At 45.0% G+C, this 17646-nt stretch overlaps 1 protein-coding gene across 1 annotated transcript in view; it reads left to right on the forward strand.

Moving 5' to 3' along the window:
* The first annotated feature begins 591 nt into the window (after positions 1–591).
* Positions 592–17646, forward strand: part of CPPED1 (calcineurin like phosphoesterase domain containing 1) — a 61177-nt gene continuing 44122 nt past the window's right edge. Inside the window, exons 1-2 of the mRNA XM_063143018.1 lie at positions 592–735; positions 13178–13396. Of these exons, the coding sequence (XP_062999088.1) occupies positions 669–735; positions 13178–13396 (286 nt within the window). The 5' untranslated portion in view covers positions 592–668. The remainder of the gene's footprint in view (positions 736–13177; positions 13397–17646) is intronic.

A 17646-nucleotide genomic window follows, 5' to 3' on the forward strand; every position in this document is an offset into this window, starting at 1 on the left:
GGGATCCCACGATCCTGCAAGCTGATCACAGCATTTCCAGGATCCTTCAGAATGCAATCCTATGTTCAGCGTGCCTACTCAAAAGCGTGACCCGTTGAGTGGGATGGGGTTTACTCCCAGGTACTTGTGTATAGAATTGCAGGGTTATGTTCTCCTGTCGAGAGGAAAATCTCTTTTTCTGATGTCAAACGAGGGCAGAAAGAACTTGTTCTTCAATTCACGGCTTGGATCTAGGTTCTGCAACAATGCAGAAGGAAAACATTGCCTCTGAGCTTGAACAAAGTACTTTCTCCCCTCACTCTGCCTCGCTGCAGTTCTGAATATTTGAAATATCTGAAATTGGGCGTAGGAGTTTCCAAATTAAAGCTGCAAATATATGCACGGTGGCCCGGAGGTAAGCCACATTGGACACAGCCGGATTTACTTTTGAGTAAGACGCATTAAGCCAAGGTTTTAGGGATTCTCCCTCCCTGCATGGGGCGGGAGGGGGGCGGCCCAGGCAGTCGTGTCAGGCCACGCCCCCAGCCTTCTTGGCCACGCCCCTTTCCCATAATCCACGCCCCCCCCTCCGCTCTCCAGTTCGTTCCTTCCCATCCAGCGGTGGGGGAAGAGTTACTCGGTTCAGTCCTTTTTCAGTTTAACCAACGGTGGTCCTGATCAGACTCGCCATGGCGGAGGAAGGGCCAGATGTGCTCCTAAAAGCCCGGGAGAGGACTCTGAGCGTCTTCCGAGAAGGTCGGTACACCTCTGAACGGCAAACTATATATCTGTGAGCTGGGAAGCGTAAAGGGAAACGCGGAACTCTTAGGCGGGGACGTCGGTGGCGCCCGGACCTTTATTAGCGAGGCACCTCTGGGCAATGGGGGGCAGAAGTCGGCGGCGCACCGTAGAGGTGAAAAGAAAAAGGGGGCTAGTGAAGAATTCCTACAGTATAATAGTCGTTGTTATGGGGGGATAAATAAACTTGATATTAAGATTCCATCCGGCGGGGGCCGTTAAGAGAGGGGGGAGGCGCAAGCAGCGAGGCAGTGTGGTGTAGTGGTTAGAGTGTTGTGCTGGGGGAACATAAGACCATAAGAAGAGCCCTGCTGGATCAAACCAAGGGTCCATCTAGTCCAGCACTCTGTTCACACAGTGGCCAACCAGCCATCGGCCAGAGATGAACAAGCAGTACATGGTGCAACAGCTCCCTCCCACCCATGTTCCCCAGCAACTGGTGCACACAGGCTTACTGCCACGAATACTGGAGATAGCACACAACCATCAGGGCTAGTAGCTATGGATAGCCTTTGCCTCCAGGAATTTATCCAACCCCTTTTAAAGCCATCCAAATTGGTGGCCATCACTGCATCTTGTGGGTAGGGAGACTTGAGTTCTAATCTTCTTTCTCAGTCCTTCAGGCTTGCTGGATGATCCTGCTGGGAGATAGATCTCTCTATTTCCCTGTCTCATATGTGCATACACCGATATATTTTAATTTACCTAACAGGGTTGTTGTGAGTTTATTTATTTATTACATTTTTATACCGCCCAACAGCCGAAGCTCTCTGGGCGGTTCACAAAAATTAAAACCATAATAAAACAACCAACATGTTAAAAGCACAATTACAAAATACAGTATAAAAAGCACAACCAGGATAAAGCCATGCAGCAAAATTGATATAATATTAAAATACAGAGTTAGAACAGTAAAATTTAAATTTAAGTTAAAATTAAGTGTTAAAATACTGAGAGAATAAACTGCGAGTAACTCCCCCCCCCTCCGTTTTCTGGGTTGTTGTCACGTGTGAACTGGGCCATATGGTACATGTAACATTACTGCCCTATCTTTGGTGATGTGAGCCACTTTAAGCACAATCTAATTGTGGAAAAGCTGCACACAAATTCTGTGGATGTGCATGAGATTGCACCATAAGTCTTTAAAGCTGCTCCAGGACTTCTCTTGTGTATGTGGTTTGAAAATCTGAATGTGGTGCTCTTCTGTGAGCAAAAGTGTTCTTTGGCCTTTTTAAAAATTTGCCAAAGTGAAGATCTTTAAAACTGAAAATATGTTTTCTGGATTACAGGGGATTGTGTATTCTGAAATATCAAATTCAATGGGTGCTTTTGGTCAGGACATGCCATTTATTACCAAAGTTAGTAGTTCCATATATGGCTTTCTCTATTGCTAACTGACAACCTTTCCAGGATTGTATAATGGAAAATAATGCAATTTTAGATTATAATATCTAGTTGGCCACTTACAGTGCGCTCTTAAGTACATTTACTCAAAAATAAATTTGAGTTCAGTTGGGATTACTTCCAAATATGTTTAGGACTGCATGCAGCCTAGGTAAGCTGCCATGCAAGATAATATTTTCTGTTGTATTCACTTCAAATGCAACTTCTCATAAATGTACATATCGTGGTTGGATGTGTACATAATCCTCACTTAATTTATATGCTGCTTTTCCACAGTATGTCAGCCACTTTGAGCACAACATCACAAAAAGGACAGTAATAAAACGTTTTATTGTGGCCCATTTCAGAGGGGGGGAAAGAGCCTGGATTGCTTTGACACATGAACAAGGACAATGTGTTTTCAGTCCCAAAGCATGTAGTTGGCAAAATACAAATTCTCAGGTTAGGAAAACTTAGTTATCCTTTATCAAGGTAGAACTAGCTCTTATGTATGCTCTTAATGGGGATTCAGCTTAGTTTGTACTGGAAACTGTACACTTTATGTTCTGGGTTTCCCCCCCTCCCCACCTTTTGCCACAGCAAGTATTTATGCTAATGTCAAGAGAAGCTAATGAAATCCGCACAAAAAGCAAAGCAGCTACTTCAAAATCATGTGGCTATAGAATAACCAGAAGGGTGTCAGTTTCATTTATTTGGTTGGCCTAAAATCTGACAATTAGCAACAAAACAATTAGAGGTTTGCTGGGCATGTATCCACACAAAGAGGCTGCAGCCCACTCACTTTCAGAAACCTTGATGTTAACCACAGCAAACATGTGCTGATCCTTAGATGTATTGGTTGCTCAGTTACTTGGTAGCGTTATTTTGCCTTGGCCCTAAGAATGGTGTTTTGTACGAATGTGTTATCCAAGGGTGGATAATACCTAAGGAGCCAACCTGCTTCACCTTGTTCTTTAAAGGTATTAAGCACACCATTGTTGAGTAAGGGATAGATTGTATGGCTGATTAAGCAGCCTGATCCTATGCATGCTCAGAAGTCAGCCCCACTTTGTGGGACTTATGTCCAAGGAAGCGCATAGGATACTCATTGGCTGCATTTACACATCACTCTAAACCAGCCTTCCCCCGATCCGGTGCCCTGCAGCTGTTTTGGACTTTAACTCCCACCAGCCCCAGCCATCATGGCTGTTGTTCAGGAACGCTGGATGTTGTAGTCCAAAACATCTCGAAAGCACCAGGATGGGAGAGGCTGTTCTTGACTATGGTTTAGGACAGTTTGATTGAGCCTGGGCTCTCCTTTTCTCCTCCCGTGTGGGAAATGTACTAAGTCTTGAACTACACCAACGTAAGCGAAATCTAGAAGTATCATTCTCTGCTGAGAAAACTTGGCACACTGCTATGCCTTGAAAAGAATAGCAACAAGATTGAGCCTTGAAAGATCTAATGTGTATAAAATAACTGCTGTAACCACGGAACGGGGCTCATACTTCCTTGCTTGAACGGGCCTGAGGCAATTGCATCAAATAAACGCGTTTTGGGGATCTTACCCACTTGTCCGTCTCACATTGACTCTCGGCTGCGGCGTTCCCTCCCTTACCACACCCACGTAGTTAAGACTTTGGCAGGCTTCCGTTTCATTTTCACTGAATCACAGTTTGTTGTTGCATGCAAACAAAGGATGTTTGTTCTTTAAATTTTACATGTGCACCATCCGGAGAACTTTGACCATTGGGGTTGTTTAAAAGCGTAATAAATAAATAAAAGTACCCAGTGAATACTAAAAACAAATCCACCCCAAACTCTGGTAAATTTCAATGTGGCTTGTAAAATCCAAGCAATTTTTGTTTTGTTTTTGTTTTATAATCCATGATTCCCTGATTTGTATGCAACAACTTGCAAAGATTTAACTAAACGCTGCTGATGTTCTCCTGGCTACAGTGGAGGAGAAGAAGAGGGCTCAGCCTTGTTTCACATATGCTGGCATGAATGAGGGCCATGCTTTAGGGTGGATTCCTGCATTGAGCAGGGGGTTGGACTCGATGGCCTTGTAGGTCCCTTCCAACTCTGCTATTCCAGGATTCTTCTGTTTGGAGGAAAGGGGTCCTAAGACTGGAAAAAGTCTGAGCATGTCTCTCTTCACCACATCACAAAGGTCCACAAATTTTGGGCAGCTTTGGTAACAGGAAATCAAAATAAATGGGCACCAGGACCTTGCCCCCCCCTTCAGCACAATCTTATGTTTGTTTAATCAGAAGCAGGGGGCATTGGTAGGCCTGGGGCCCAATCCTGAATCTATTTCTCAGGGCTCTGGATTTATTCCACAGAGCCCTGAGTGTCCATCGATGCCAATAGGTGTTTGGGTGTTCCCCCCCCCCCAGCTTAATTGTTACACGGGGCAACTTTCAAGAAGGATTGTGGCTGGGGAGGGAAAGATTAACTTTCCCCTTCCAACATGCTGCAACGACCACCCCTCCCCAAATAAAATCTCCCCTGCATTTTTTTAAAAAAACCACACGTTTTCTCTTAGTTTGGGATGATCTAGGTCCTAGTGCAAATTAATTGACGGATTTATTTTCCTTGAGTTATTTGGATGAAGAATGAATTGGCTGCTTTTGCCTCCTGTGAAATTTCATTGAATCCAAGAAATTGCCTTATCTCATTGGCATGTGTAGATGTAAATTATCACGTGCAGATTCCTATTATTGCATTTATATATCCTGCCTTTTTTTCTGCAAGGAACCCAAGGTGGCGTACATAATCCTTCTCTTCCTCTCCATTTTATCCTCACCACAACAACCCTGTGAGGTGGGTTGGGCTGAGAGTTTGTGACTGGCCTAAAGTCACCCAGTGGGTTTCCAAGGCCGAGTGGGGAATAGAACCCGGATCTCCCGACTCCCAGTCTGACACTCTAGCCACTACACCACACTGGCTCTCAGATTCCTATGACCTAATTCTCACATGTTTTAAGTAACTAGCAACATCCCTGGACAGCGCTTCCTCCACAGACAGAAGAGTGGGGGGTCTTCCCTGTCATTGTGCTGAAGCCCAGCACACCTTTTTTTTTGGGGGGGGGAGTCTTTGCCTTCTCCCCAGCATCAAGCTAGAAAGAGACTGGGACTCCTTTAATTACACTTACCAGACAGTGTTGGAACACTCTGCATGGTGAACCAAGAAGTAGATTGCAGCTCACTTAGGCTTTCCGCATAGAACCCAGTGCCAAAAGGTCACTCTAGCCAGACCGTAGCGATTAGAATGTAGAGTGGTTTCTACAGCATGGATACTGTTGTTTTTATGCTTTTTAAGTTTTTAAGCTTTGTATATTTGTTTTTAATGTTTACTGTTTTTAACTTTTGTAAACCGCCCAGAGAGCTTCGGCTATGGGGTGGTATATAAATGCAATAAATAAATAAATATGCACAACCCAAACTCTAGGGCAGAAATGCTGCTTGCGTCTGTGGTTCTTGAATTAGAAATTTGAGGGGTTCAGAGCCCAATGCTTTGCTTGACCCCTTTTTCTGTGTCTTTGTTCTGTTTCCATGGGAAATCTTTTATCTCACATAACAACAGCAAAGTCTTCCAGATCCATAATATGTGTGAGATGCTGCCACGTTGATTCTGGCAACGGGTTGGCTGCAGATGGTCTTGTCAGTTTGGAACAGGGCACCTTCCATTCCGCAGAAGAGCTGATGACAGATGGAGTCACCTAGTTACACAAAGTCTACAGTGAAATGTTATCGCTGGAGATGTCCAGACACAGTATAAATGTTACCGAACAAAACTGGATGCAAAGGCTCCAGTGAAGTGTGCAATCATTTTAATGTGAAATCTGTGGGAAACAAAAGCAGACAGACTGGTTCAATCTGAAAAACCACTCTTGGGGGAGCTGCTGACTGCCCCGGCAGGGAAATGTTACAGAAGTGTATAGAGATGTTAGGGTATAAAAACTCTTTATATAATTCAAAATATCGAGAATGTATTAGGATTGTAATAATTCGATCTTGGTACAGGTTTAAACTCAAGCACAAAGCAATATATACAATATACGTGCAGTTTGGGATTGTAGACTTAAATCAAGCCATGGGATGTAAATATAGAGTGGTTTGGGGTATAACTCACACAGGCCAGGTTTGCACAGAATGACAACCTGGGCTGTTCCAGCTGCATACTCAGTCCATGGGTTGTTTAGCTTCATGTATGAACCAGGAGTTCTGGCTTGTTGGATTCTTATTATTGTTATTTCTATATCTCACATTTTTTCCTCTTGCAAGGAACACAAGGCGGCTTACTAGTCCTCCTCTCCATTTTATCCTTGCAACAGCCCTTTGAGGTAGGTTAGGCTGAGAGTCAATGACTGGCCCAAAGTCACCCAGTGACAGTTCATGGCCCAGTAGGGTCTAGAACCCGGATCTACCGAGTTTCAATCCAGCACTCTGACCACTATGATGGGTTTCTACTCTGGAATATCACACTCCTGACAAGCCCGAGTTCTTGTTTTGCAACTCATGCTAAACAATCCAGGGATGGAGCATCCTTGGGTTGTTATCAAGTTTCCTCGTTTACGTCAACCCAGGGTTTAACAAAAACCCTGGCTTATTACGTGCGAACCGGGCCACACCCCAAGAATGCATTAAGGAGAGGCAACCTGGAAGTGACTTTTTTTTAAGGCCCATTTGAAAGCCATCACCGAAGGAGCCAACAATTCATTTGGAATTGCACAAAATACAAAGACATACTTGTAGGCGAATGGCTTCCAAACAAAGATCCCATCTGGCGTTAAACAAAGAAGGTGCTGTTAAACTTTTTTTTTTTTTAAAGCAAAATGTTGTATCTGCAAGCCCATTTTGCACCTAAACGTTCCTGTTCGACTGCTTTAGCTGTTGTATTTCTACAAGGTAATGATGTTTTATCTTAATCTGGGGTGGGAGGGGAAGAAACATGGCTTAGTGGTAGAGCACGTGCTTTGCACATGCGAAGTCACAGGTTCAAGCCCTGGCATCTCAAGGTGGGACTGCGAAAATGGAGAACTGTTACCTATAGGCAATACTGACCGAGATGATCTCACTTGGTCGAAGGCAACTTCCTACATTCCTTGGAATGAGACCAGACTTCCGACGTAGCAAACTCCGTTTTGATAATCCAGGACACCTCCGACACTTTGAACGGCGAAGCCGTGCCTTTCCAGGTTTCCCGAAACCCTGAATGAATATGGATTTTGACTGCTTCAAAACAAACACACCTCCCTTCTATGCCTTTAGACACATCCAGATTGCACAGTTTGGTTGTGACCCAGCAAATGTCATTATAGGTGTGTATGTGAACACGACCGCCAGACCCTTTGGCTTGTTTGCTTTCTGTTTCTGTTTTTTCTCAAGCTGCTTTTGAATCAGCATCAAGTTTTTGGCTTGCAGTGTTGTTGGCAGCACTGCTGAATTGGGAGAGGATGACAACAAGGCCACTGCACACAGAGGTATACCGTGCGCGTGCATGGTCCTTTGGATCACGGTGATGAGCTCCTCTATACAAATCAGACTGGTTTTTCTTCCAAAAATGTGTCCCTCGACCCAGCCGTGATGCACGGTGCCCCTTCTTTATCGTTTTGGTTGATCATCAAAAATTTTTGGTACTATTACAGGCTTCCCCTGTCTGGTACTTTCCAGACGTTTTGGACCACAACTCCCAGCATCCTTGGCCATTGGCCATGCTGGCTGGGGCTGATGGAAGTTAAAGTTCAAAAAATCTGGAGGGGGCCAGGTTGGGGAAATCAGCTAGTTCCCCCCCCTTCTTTTCAGAAGAGTGTAATTGCGTAGCGTTTCATTGTCCTCATTTCATCCCGTGTCCGTAAGCAGTCCTGTGACATTTTAAACAGCAGGGCGGTTTTAAAAACATTATCCAGATCGTCTGCAAATGATTGGCTAATGCCAAGGGACTTTGTCACTGACAGGAGGAGGAATGTGGCTGCTAGCACAACAGAATTGTGGGAGTAGCTCTTCTGACCGACAGCCTGATCGGGGTCAAAGTAGAAATGTTGTCATGTTTAGCTTGGACAGAGAAACGGGACTGTTAATGCCATATAGCTTTCTTCATTCACACTTCTGCATATCTTTGAACCATGTGATGTATCAGTCAAGGGTTACCAATGCAACAGAGTAATAAAAGTGGGTGCATGTCTGTCTGTCTGTCCATCAGTGCCTTAGCCACAAGACCATGAAGCCTAGACACCTGAAACTGGGCATGTATACGAGTGGCTTTGTCAAGAAAAGGGTTTCAGAGAGGAGCTCCATGGCTGCCCGTCCTATAGGACCCTGATCAAGCTGCTGGTCAGTACACTACAGTTCTTCTATCTGTAGCCACATATCTCCTCCCTGAACCCCTTTTCATGGCAAAGCCACTCGTAGATGTACCAAATTTCAGGTGTCTAGGTTTCATGGTCTTCATGCTACCACACTGATGGGCCGAAAACCCCACTTGTATTATTATAATATATAGGTAACCCTTTGCTGATATGTCACGTGGTTCGGAGACACATAGAATTATGAACAGAGAAAGGCGTTATAGGGGTTCTTTCAGTCGAAATGTGCATAGGATTGGACCTTTAATGATTTTTAATGAACTTATATGTGTTCCTAGAGTTGAAGACTGCAGTAACACCTCCAGCCACTTGGGGGGCAGACTTCCCTAACCAGCACATAGTTTTGCAGCCCATTGGGTTGGAAGCCAGAGGAGACTGCGAGGCCAAGGGGCATGGTTATAAGTCTGCCCACCCCCCTGTTGCTGTGGGGTAATCTCCCCTCGGGGGAATGGAGTAGACAGACCCTTGCCTCAGGGGGCTATAGGAATGCCCCATGGCAGGGGCATGGCTTCACTCAGATTGCATGGGTGCCATCTTTCCAACTCTAACAGCTGCCTGCGTTTGCTTGAAGGTTTCCCTATGTTCAAATGAAGGGCTCTTCTGACCCGTGCAAACCTAGAATCATAGAATAGCAGAGTTGGAAGGGGCCTACAAGGCCATCTAGTCCAACCCCCTGCTCAATGCAGGAATCCACCCTAAAGCATCCCTGACAGATGGTTGTCCAGCTGCCTCTTGAAGGCCTCTAGTGTGGGAGAGCCCACCACCTCCCTAGGTAACTGATTCCACCGTCGCACTGCTCTAACAGTCAGGAAGTTTTTCCTGATGTCCAGCCAGAATCTGGCTTCCTTTAACTTGAGCCTGTTATTCCGTGTCCTGCACTCTGGGAGGATCGAGAAGAGATCCTGGGCCTCCTCTGTGTGACAACGTTTTAAGTATTTGAAGAGTGCTACCTAGGTCCATTCATTCATTGGAATAAAAAGCAAAGGCATACGTAACCGTTCCCCAACCTGGCGATTTCCAGGTGTGTCTGACTACAACTCTCATCATCCCAGGCAGTGTAGGCAATGTTTGGGGTGGATAGGGAGTTGAAGTCTGATACATCTGGAGGGCCCCAGGATTGGTGTAGGACACGGGGGACAACATTCGGGAAACCAATTGACACCGTTTTCAGGAATCGGTACAATAAATCACGTTGACAGTCGAGTTAATTTGAGGAGTCTCTTCTCAGTGCTTGGGCTGCCACAATAAATGAGAGTGACCTGGTTTGTAAAAATATTTGTCAGTGTTTTCCAAGGGGCCTTAACCCTTTTCTTGGAGTCCAACTGTGCATGTTGTTAAGCATGCTTCTAAAAAACAAAAGCAAGCATATTTAAAACTGGTTATTGGCTCTTCAGAAATAGCAATGGGGTGGGTAGTAGGAAGACAATTGAGCTCAGAGTTGCAGCATGTTGGGAGGGTGAATTAACCCTTCATAAGGATACAAGAACCTAAGAAGTGCCCTGCTGGATCAGACCAAGGGTCCATCTAGTCCACAGCTCGGTTCGCACAGTGGCCAACCAGCTGTCGACCAGGGACCAACAAAGCAGGACATGGTGCAACAGCACCCTGTCATAGACTCATAGATAGTAGAGTTAGAAGGGGCCTACAAGGCCATCGAGTCCAACCCCCTGCTTAATGCAGGAATCCACTTTAAAGCATCCCTGACAGATGGTTGTCCAGCTGCCTTTTGAAGGCCTCTAGTGTGGGAGATCCCACCACCTCCCTAGGTCATTGGTTCCATTGCCGTACTGCTCTAACTGTCAGGAAGTTTTTCCTGATGTCCAGCTGGAATCTAGCTTCCTGTAACTTGAGCCCATTATTCTGTGTCCTGCACTCTGGGATGGTCAAGAAGATGTATGCAGATTTTATACAAATCGGCGCCTTCCGTTTTGGTACTGTGTTTCCTCTTTCTTTGGCGATGTATCAATGCCCTCCGTATTCCTCAAAAGCGCTGGACCTGAAACTGAACTGGAGGCCACACTGAGCTATATTTCCGATTAATTCCAGCTCTGTGGGATTTGATCTGTGGTGATTCTGGTTTGAGAAGTAGGTGGCACTTTGTGCATGCTTAGAGCCAATCTCATCTTTGGTTTTAAATTTTGTATATTTCTTTTTAATGTTCACTGTTTTTAACTTTTGTAAACCGCCCAGAGAGCTTCGGCTATGGGGCGGTATATAAATGTAAATAAATAAATAAATAAATAAATAATATCCTGGCCCTCCTCTGTGTGACAACCTTTCAAGTACTTGAAGAGTGCTATCACGTCTCCCCTCAATCTTCTCTTCTCCAGGCTAAACATGCCCAGTTCTTTCAGTCTCTCCTCACAGGGCTTTGTCTCCAGACCCCTCCCACCCATGTTCCCCAGCAACTAGTGCATATAGGCTCATTGCCTCTAATGCTGGAAGTAGCACATAGCCATCAGGACTAGTAGCCGTTGATAGCCTTCTCCTCTGGGAATTTATCCAATCCAGCGGCAGGGGAGAATGCCACCACTCTTCATGCTTGATTGGGGAAATGTGTTTCCTGGCATGGTGATTAATCTCAGCATCACGACATTTGCATGTAAAGTGGCTCTTAATTGCAGTTCAATCCCGTTCTTTCTTGACCTGGGGGACTTGGTGTGGCAAAGTATTAGAACTGCTGTTGATGGAGTAGTGATCCAGGCAATCCTATTCCCATGTGCTTGAGGGGAGGTCTCTTGTTTCCTTCAGCAAAAAGAACAACTATGGTTCTCCTTCCCTATCCGGGTTTCCCTATTTTGCCAAGTCCTGTTGTGGCTTTTTTGTTCCCTTTTTTAATCGAACGCTACTCATTCTTCAGAAAACCAATTTGAATGACTGACGAAATGTACTCAATTAGCGAATCGGGAGCAGAATGATACAGTGTTGGGCTGTGGCCTGTTGCAGCGTTCATTTTTGGAGTCTTGTTTTAATTAAACTTTGCCTTTGGAGTATATTAATAAACTTCCTTTGTGTGCTGGTGTGCGTGCACGTAGCAGTGGAAAAAGTGCTCACTGCTGCTACAATACAGCCCTGATAGCGGGTACACCAGACTAGCACTCTGCATGTCCCCCTTCTCGAATTTTGCAGAATCTCAAGGCCTACCTTCTCCCTGTATCCTGACTGAAGGCCCTACCTGTATCCTGACTGGGGCATCCTGTTGTCGTTTGCAAGTGTTCCAAGAGTCTTCAAGATCTCGCTCGGCTGTGGTCTGGAGCTGCCCCTTTTCAGCATGCAACTCTTTTGCGGACGGAACTGCACTGGCTGCCTATTCGCTACCGGGCCAGGTTTAAGGTTCTAGTACTAGTGTACAAAGCCTTAAACGACTTGGAACCAGGATACTTGAGAGAGGGCCTTTCTCCCTTACCAACCTTCCTGGTCATTGAGGTCATCTGAAGGCATATTCCTGGTGGTTCCACATGCCTGACTGGAGTCCACCAGGAGTAGAGCCTTCAGTGTGGTGGCCCCCTTCCTACAGAAATCTGTGCCTTTGGCGGTCAGGCAGGCAACATGTTTGTGTTGCTTCCAGCACCTCCTGAAAATTTTGTTTCTGGAAGCTTTCCTTTAAGGACCAGTTTTACCAGATCCCAGGTTTTATTGGGTTAAAAAAATACCTGTGTTTTTATTCTTTTATCCTATCTGTTGTTCACCGCTCCGAAATCTTTTGGATGTGGAGTGGTCTATAAATATCTGGATTTCGATACTGTTGTTTTGCTGCATGACTCTGGTGCCTGGGGATGATGGGAGTTGTAGTCAAACACATTTGGAGAGTGCTATGTTGGGGAAGCTGTAGCAAGGTGAGCAATGGGCTCATTTTAAAAATGTGGGGTCTTCATCACAAATGGAAAAGGAAATTGGAATGGCCTCTATTTTATCTAAGCCTCAGACTGCAGTTTGGGTGTCGGTATCGGATATGTCTGTGGACTTCCGGTTGCGTCTTATTCAGTAAAAACTTTTGTTTTGGGTCTTTTGGACGCCATGACATCTCTTTAACAAAGAATTGTCTGTGTCAGGTCATTTTTGGAGGTGTCGTGCAGTTAATGCGTCTTTTGTTCATATGTTCTTGAAATCCCCAATTGTTGCCTCCTTTGGGGAGGAAACCACCAGACGCATGAACTTTGTGTTGGAAAGCTCTATAATATTTTCCGATGTACCTGTTATCTTAAGTTACGTTCCTGCTTCTTAGAATGTAACACACAGTCAGCGTAAATGGCTTTTCCGCACCCTCTTGACCGCTAGAAGGCTGATACTACAACATCGGAAAGATAAAAGCTCACCGCCTATAATGCAATGGCTTGAACTCCTAACAACGCTAGCTGCGTTTGAAAGAGTAGGCGTCAATTATGAATTGCCTGAAGTTTATGTGTAATTTACTCCTTTCCCCCTTTTTTTTCCATTTAGAAAGTTGCGATATTTGAAACTGAGGCCTTTGAAGTATGGAGTCACACTTGCATTTTTTTTAAATTTTGTTAAAACGTATAATAAAAAAATGATAAAAATAAAATAAAAATAAAAACATGGTTATGGCAGAGGTGTTTGCTTTTTTTGGAGTTTTCTTCGTTTCATGAGCCCTCTCTCTCTCCCCCCGCCCCCAATAATTATTTTTAGATGTGGAGCAGAAATGGAAAGGACCTTTCTACTTTATCCAAGGAGCAGATCCCCAGTTTGGGTTGATGAAAGCGTATTCAATTGGCGACTGTAGTAGCGGAGGTGATGAATGGGAAGAGGAGCACCTATTAACTCAGCAAGCTGTGCAAGCAATTAACCGCCTGAGTCCCAGACCGAAATTCTTTGTATTGTGCGGGGATCTCGTCCATGGCATGCCAGGTAAGATGGTTCAAACTCCCGAATGATTAAGCTATTCCTTCTAAGTGGGTTCCAGTACCACAATGGGCAGCGGACAGCCTGCTGTCCATATACAGCTTCCCAAGCCCATCTGTGTGGAGTAATCTTGTTAGTCCAATCAAAATCCCAGCATTCATTTAAAACAAAAGATTACGCTTTTCTCCGTTAAGGCTGTAGCGATACATTGAAAATATAGTAGTCAAAGACTGGCAACAGGGCTTAAAAGAAGGTTTGGATTTGCATAGCAATAGTGTTGATTTATACTAGACAAGGGTCTATTATTATTTATTTATTTATTTATTTTTATATAGCACCATCAGTGTACTTGGTGCTGTACAGAGTAAAACAATAAAACAGCAAAACCCTGCCGCATAGGCTTACATTCTAATAGAATCGTAATAAAACAATAAGAAGGGGAAGAGAATGCACCAAACAGGCATAGGGTAGAGTAAAACTAACAGTATAAAAGTCAGATCAAAATCAAGTTTTGAAAGCTTTAGAAAAAAAGAGAAGTTTTTAGCTGAGCTTTAAAAACTGCAATTGAACTTGTAGTTTGCAAATGTTCTGGAAGAGCGTTCCAGGCGTAAGGGGCAGCGGAAGAAAATAGAGGAAGCCGAGCAAGGGAAGTAGAGAACCTTGGGCAGGTAAGAAAAATGGCATCAGAGGAGCGAAGAGCACGAGCGGGGCAATAGTGTGAGATGAGAGAGGAAAGAAAGGAAGGAGCTAGACTGTGAAAAGTCTACACGAAGCAGGATATTGCACTCTGAAAACGGTATATAAACAGCAGGAGCCACACGGCTGCTTTATAGCGATATTGAAGTGCACTGACAACTGTTGGGGCCCATTGACACAGACCATATACCGCTTTCGTACCGCTATATCCTGCTTGGTGTGGCTCCTGCCCAAGGATGTGTTGACGTAGTGATCCCATGCAGCAAACTTCCTGTTTGAACAGGAAGTAGTCGATCTGTCCTCAACCTGCGGTGCCGGTCCTACTGAAATGTAGCTTCAGTATCTTAAAAATTGCTCATATGGAACTGACACGCGTAGGCTGTGTTGGACATAATGCCCATCTATGGCTTAGTGGGTTCATGAGCTTTGCACCTCCCATCTCCTCTAACACAGCCATGAGGAGAAATCGAAATTGTGCATTTTGTCTTTCTGTCTGAATGCAAACAAACTGTGGTTAGTCTCAGCTGTGGTTTTAGGGACATAATCCAACTTCAAACCACGTTTTCTGATCCTGGCTTGTTTCCTATAAACCATGGTGAAGTCTAATCACAGTGACCCTGTTCAGACGACATGCGAAGCCGTGGTGGTGAAACATTTTGAGATAAACGTTATGGCTTAGTGCGTCGTGTGAACCGTTCCTAACCATGGTGGCTACATAACCACAATCTAAGCACGCATTTGCTGCAAAAGGGTTAGTGGCCTACCCATAGCTTAGCATGTTGTCTGAACAGGCCCAGTTTGTCTGGGTGCAACAACCAATATGTTGTAATTATCCTAGCAACCATGCTTGTACAAGAAATGAAGGTGAATTGAGGAGAAATGGGCATCATGCACTTTGTCTTTCTGTCTGAATCAAAACAAACCTTGGTTAGTCTCAATTGTGGTTTTAGGGAAATAATCCAACTTCCAGCCATGATTTCTGATGCTGGCTTGTTTCCTATAAACCATAACTAAGACTAATCACAGTTTATCTGGGTACAACAACCAATATGTTGTAGTTATTCTAGCAACTATGCCTGTACAAGAAATGGATTACAACACCGAAAGCTTCTCTCTCCTTCCTTTTCCCCCACCCTACCCCCACCCTTGGTGATTTTTATATCACCTTGATTTGAATTACTCCTCCTGCTTCTCCAATTGCAAGAAAGTCCTTTCCTTTGCTTGATGGTTTGATGTTTTTCTCTAATCCAGCCTTCCCCAAAATTGGCCCCTTCCAGATGGCACCATAAATGGTGTCACAGGATGGCACTACAACTACCATCATCCCTAGCCAGCACCATGGGTATTGTAGTCCAACACCCCTGGTGCTGCCCGAGGCCAGGTTGGAGAAGGTTTTTGCTAGATTACTGTTCTAGTAAAAGCAGACATTCCATTTAAATATTTTGGGGGGCAGGAGGTAGGTTATGAAATCGGGAGTGGGGGAAAGCATTCCAACTAATATATGTAGCACCAAATTAGGGCTCCGATTTGTCATAGCATTTAAAAGGGCTTCTCTCTCTCTCTCTCTCTCTCTCTCTCTCTCTCTCTCTCTCTCTCCTCTCCCGCCCCCCAAAGTTTGCAAAATGTTACCAAATATACATTTTAGTCGCACAACTTATAAAACATTTAAATGGAACATATTGAACAGCCCAAGTTGTTGGGCGGTGTGTTTGCTCTGCACTGTATAAACATTGACAGCAGCCTAGCACTGCTTCCAAGGAATAGCAAGGGAGCTGAGAGCAGGCGTGTGCTTTCCAGAGGTCTTTCACACCCACCTCTTAACTGTCTCTCTGCCGCTGAGACAGCCTGGGGTAACTGCTTTCCCTCTTGGACGCGATGGTGCATTTTTAAGGCACGGCTGTTTTCTCCTTCTCCTGTAATACTAGAACCCAATGGGTTCTACAGCGACAGTGATCCATGCTCTGATAACCTCTGGTTTGGATTACTGCACTGCGTTATACGTGGAGCTGCCTTTGAAAACGGTCCGGAAACTTCAGCTGGTACAAAACAGGGCAGCACATTTACTAACAGGGACTGGCCAGTGAGACCGCATCACGCCAGTCCTTCTACAACTTCATTGGCTGCCAATCCAGGACTGGGCCCGATTCAAAGTGCTGGTACTAACATTCAAAGCCCTAAATGGCTTGGAGCCAGGTTATTTGAAGGAACGCCTCCTCCCATATGTACCTGACCGGACCTTAAGATCATCCACAGGGTCCTTCTCCATGAGAGCCAGCCAAAGGAAGTGAGGCAGGTGGCTACTAGGAGGAGGGTCTTCTCTGCTGCGGCACCCCGGCTGTGGAACAAGCTCCCCAGAGAGGTTCGCCTGGCGCCTACACTGTACTCTTTCTGTCTCCAGCTAAAGACCTTTTTATTTTCTCAATATTTTAACACCTAATTTAACTTAAATTTAAACCTTGTTTTAATTCCGTATTTTAACCTATATCAATTTTTGCTGCGTGGTTTTATCCTGGTTGCGCTTTTTATATTGTATTTTGTATTTCTGTGTTTAGATTGTTGGCTGTTTTTTACGCGCTTCGTGGTTTTAATTTTTGTGAACCGCCTGGAGAGCTTCGGCTATTGGTCGGTATAGAAATGTAGTAAATAAATAAATAAATCATCCCATGAAGCTGATTGGTGGGAGCTTCAGGAATGATAAAAGGAAGGCCTTCATTTCCACAAGATGCGGTGACGGCCACCCATTTGGATGGCTTTAAAAGGAGGGTTGGATAAATTCCTGGAGGAGGAAGCTATCAATGACTAATTGTCCTGATGGCTGTGTGCTGTCTCCAGTATCCGAGGCAGCAAGCCTGTGTGCACCAGTTGCTGGGGAATGTGGGTGGGAGGGTGCTGTTGCATCTGTGTCCTTCTTGCGGATTCTTGTTCGACAATCACTGTGTGAATAGAGTGCTGGACTAGATGGACTGAAACAACTGGGCATGTTTAGCTTGGAGAAGAGAAGATTGAGGGGAGACAGGATAGCACTCTTCAAATACTTAAAAGACTGTCACACAGAGGAGAGCCAGGATCTCTTCTCGATCATCCCAGAGTGGAGGGCATGGAATAACGGGCTCAAGATAAAGGAAGCCAGACTGTGGCTGGACATCAGGAAAAACTTCCTGACCGTTAGAGCAGTACGACAATGGAACCAGTTACCTAGAGAGGTGGTGGGCTCTCCCACACTAGAGGCCTTCAAGAGGCAGCTGGACAGCCATCTGTCAGGGATGCTTTAAGGTGGATTCCTGCATTGAGCAAGGGGTTGGACTCAATGGCCTTATAGGCCCCTTCCAACTCTGCTATTCTATGATTCTAAGCCAGATTCCCACTGGACATCAGGAAAAACTTCCTGACCATTAGAGCAGTACGACAATGGAACCAGTTACCTAGGGAGGTCATGGGCTCTCCCACACTAGAGGCATTCAAGTGGCAGCTGGACAGCCATCTGTCAGGGATGCTTTAAGGTGGATTCCTGCATTGAGCAAGGGGTTGGACTCAATGGCCTTATAGGCCCCTTCCAACTC

This window comes from Elgaria multicarinata, chromosome 17 (assembly GCF_023053635.1).
Source record: "Elgaria multicarinata webbii isolate HBS135686 ecotype San Diego chromosome 17, rElgMul1.1.pri, whole genome shotgun sequence".
NCBI lineage: Eukaryota > Metazoa > Chordata > Lepidosauria > Squamata > Anguidae > Elgaria > Elgaria multicarinata.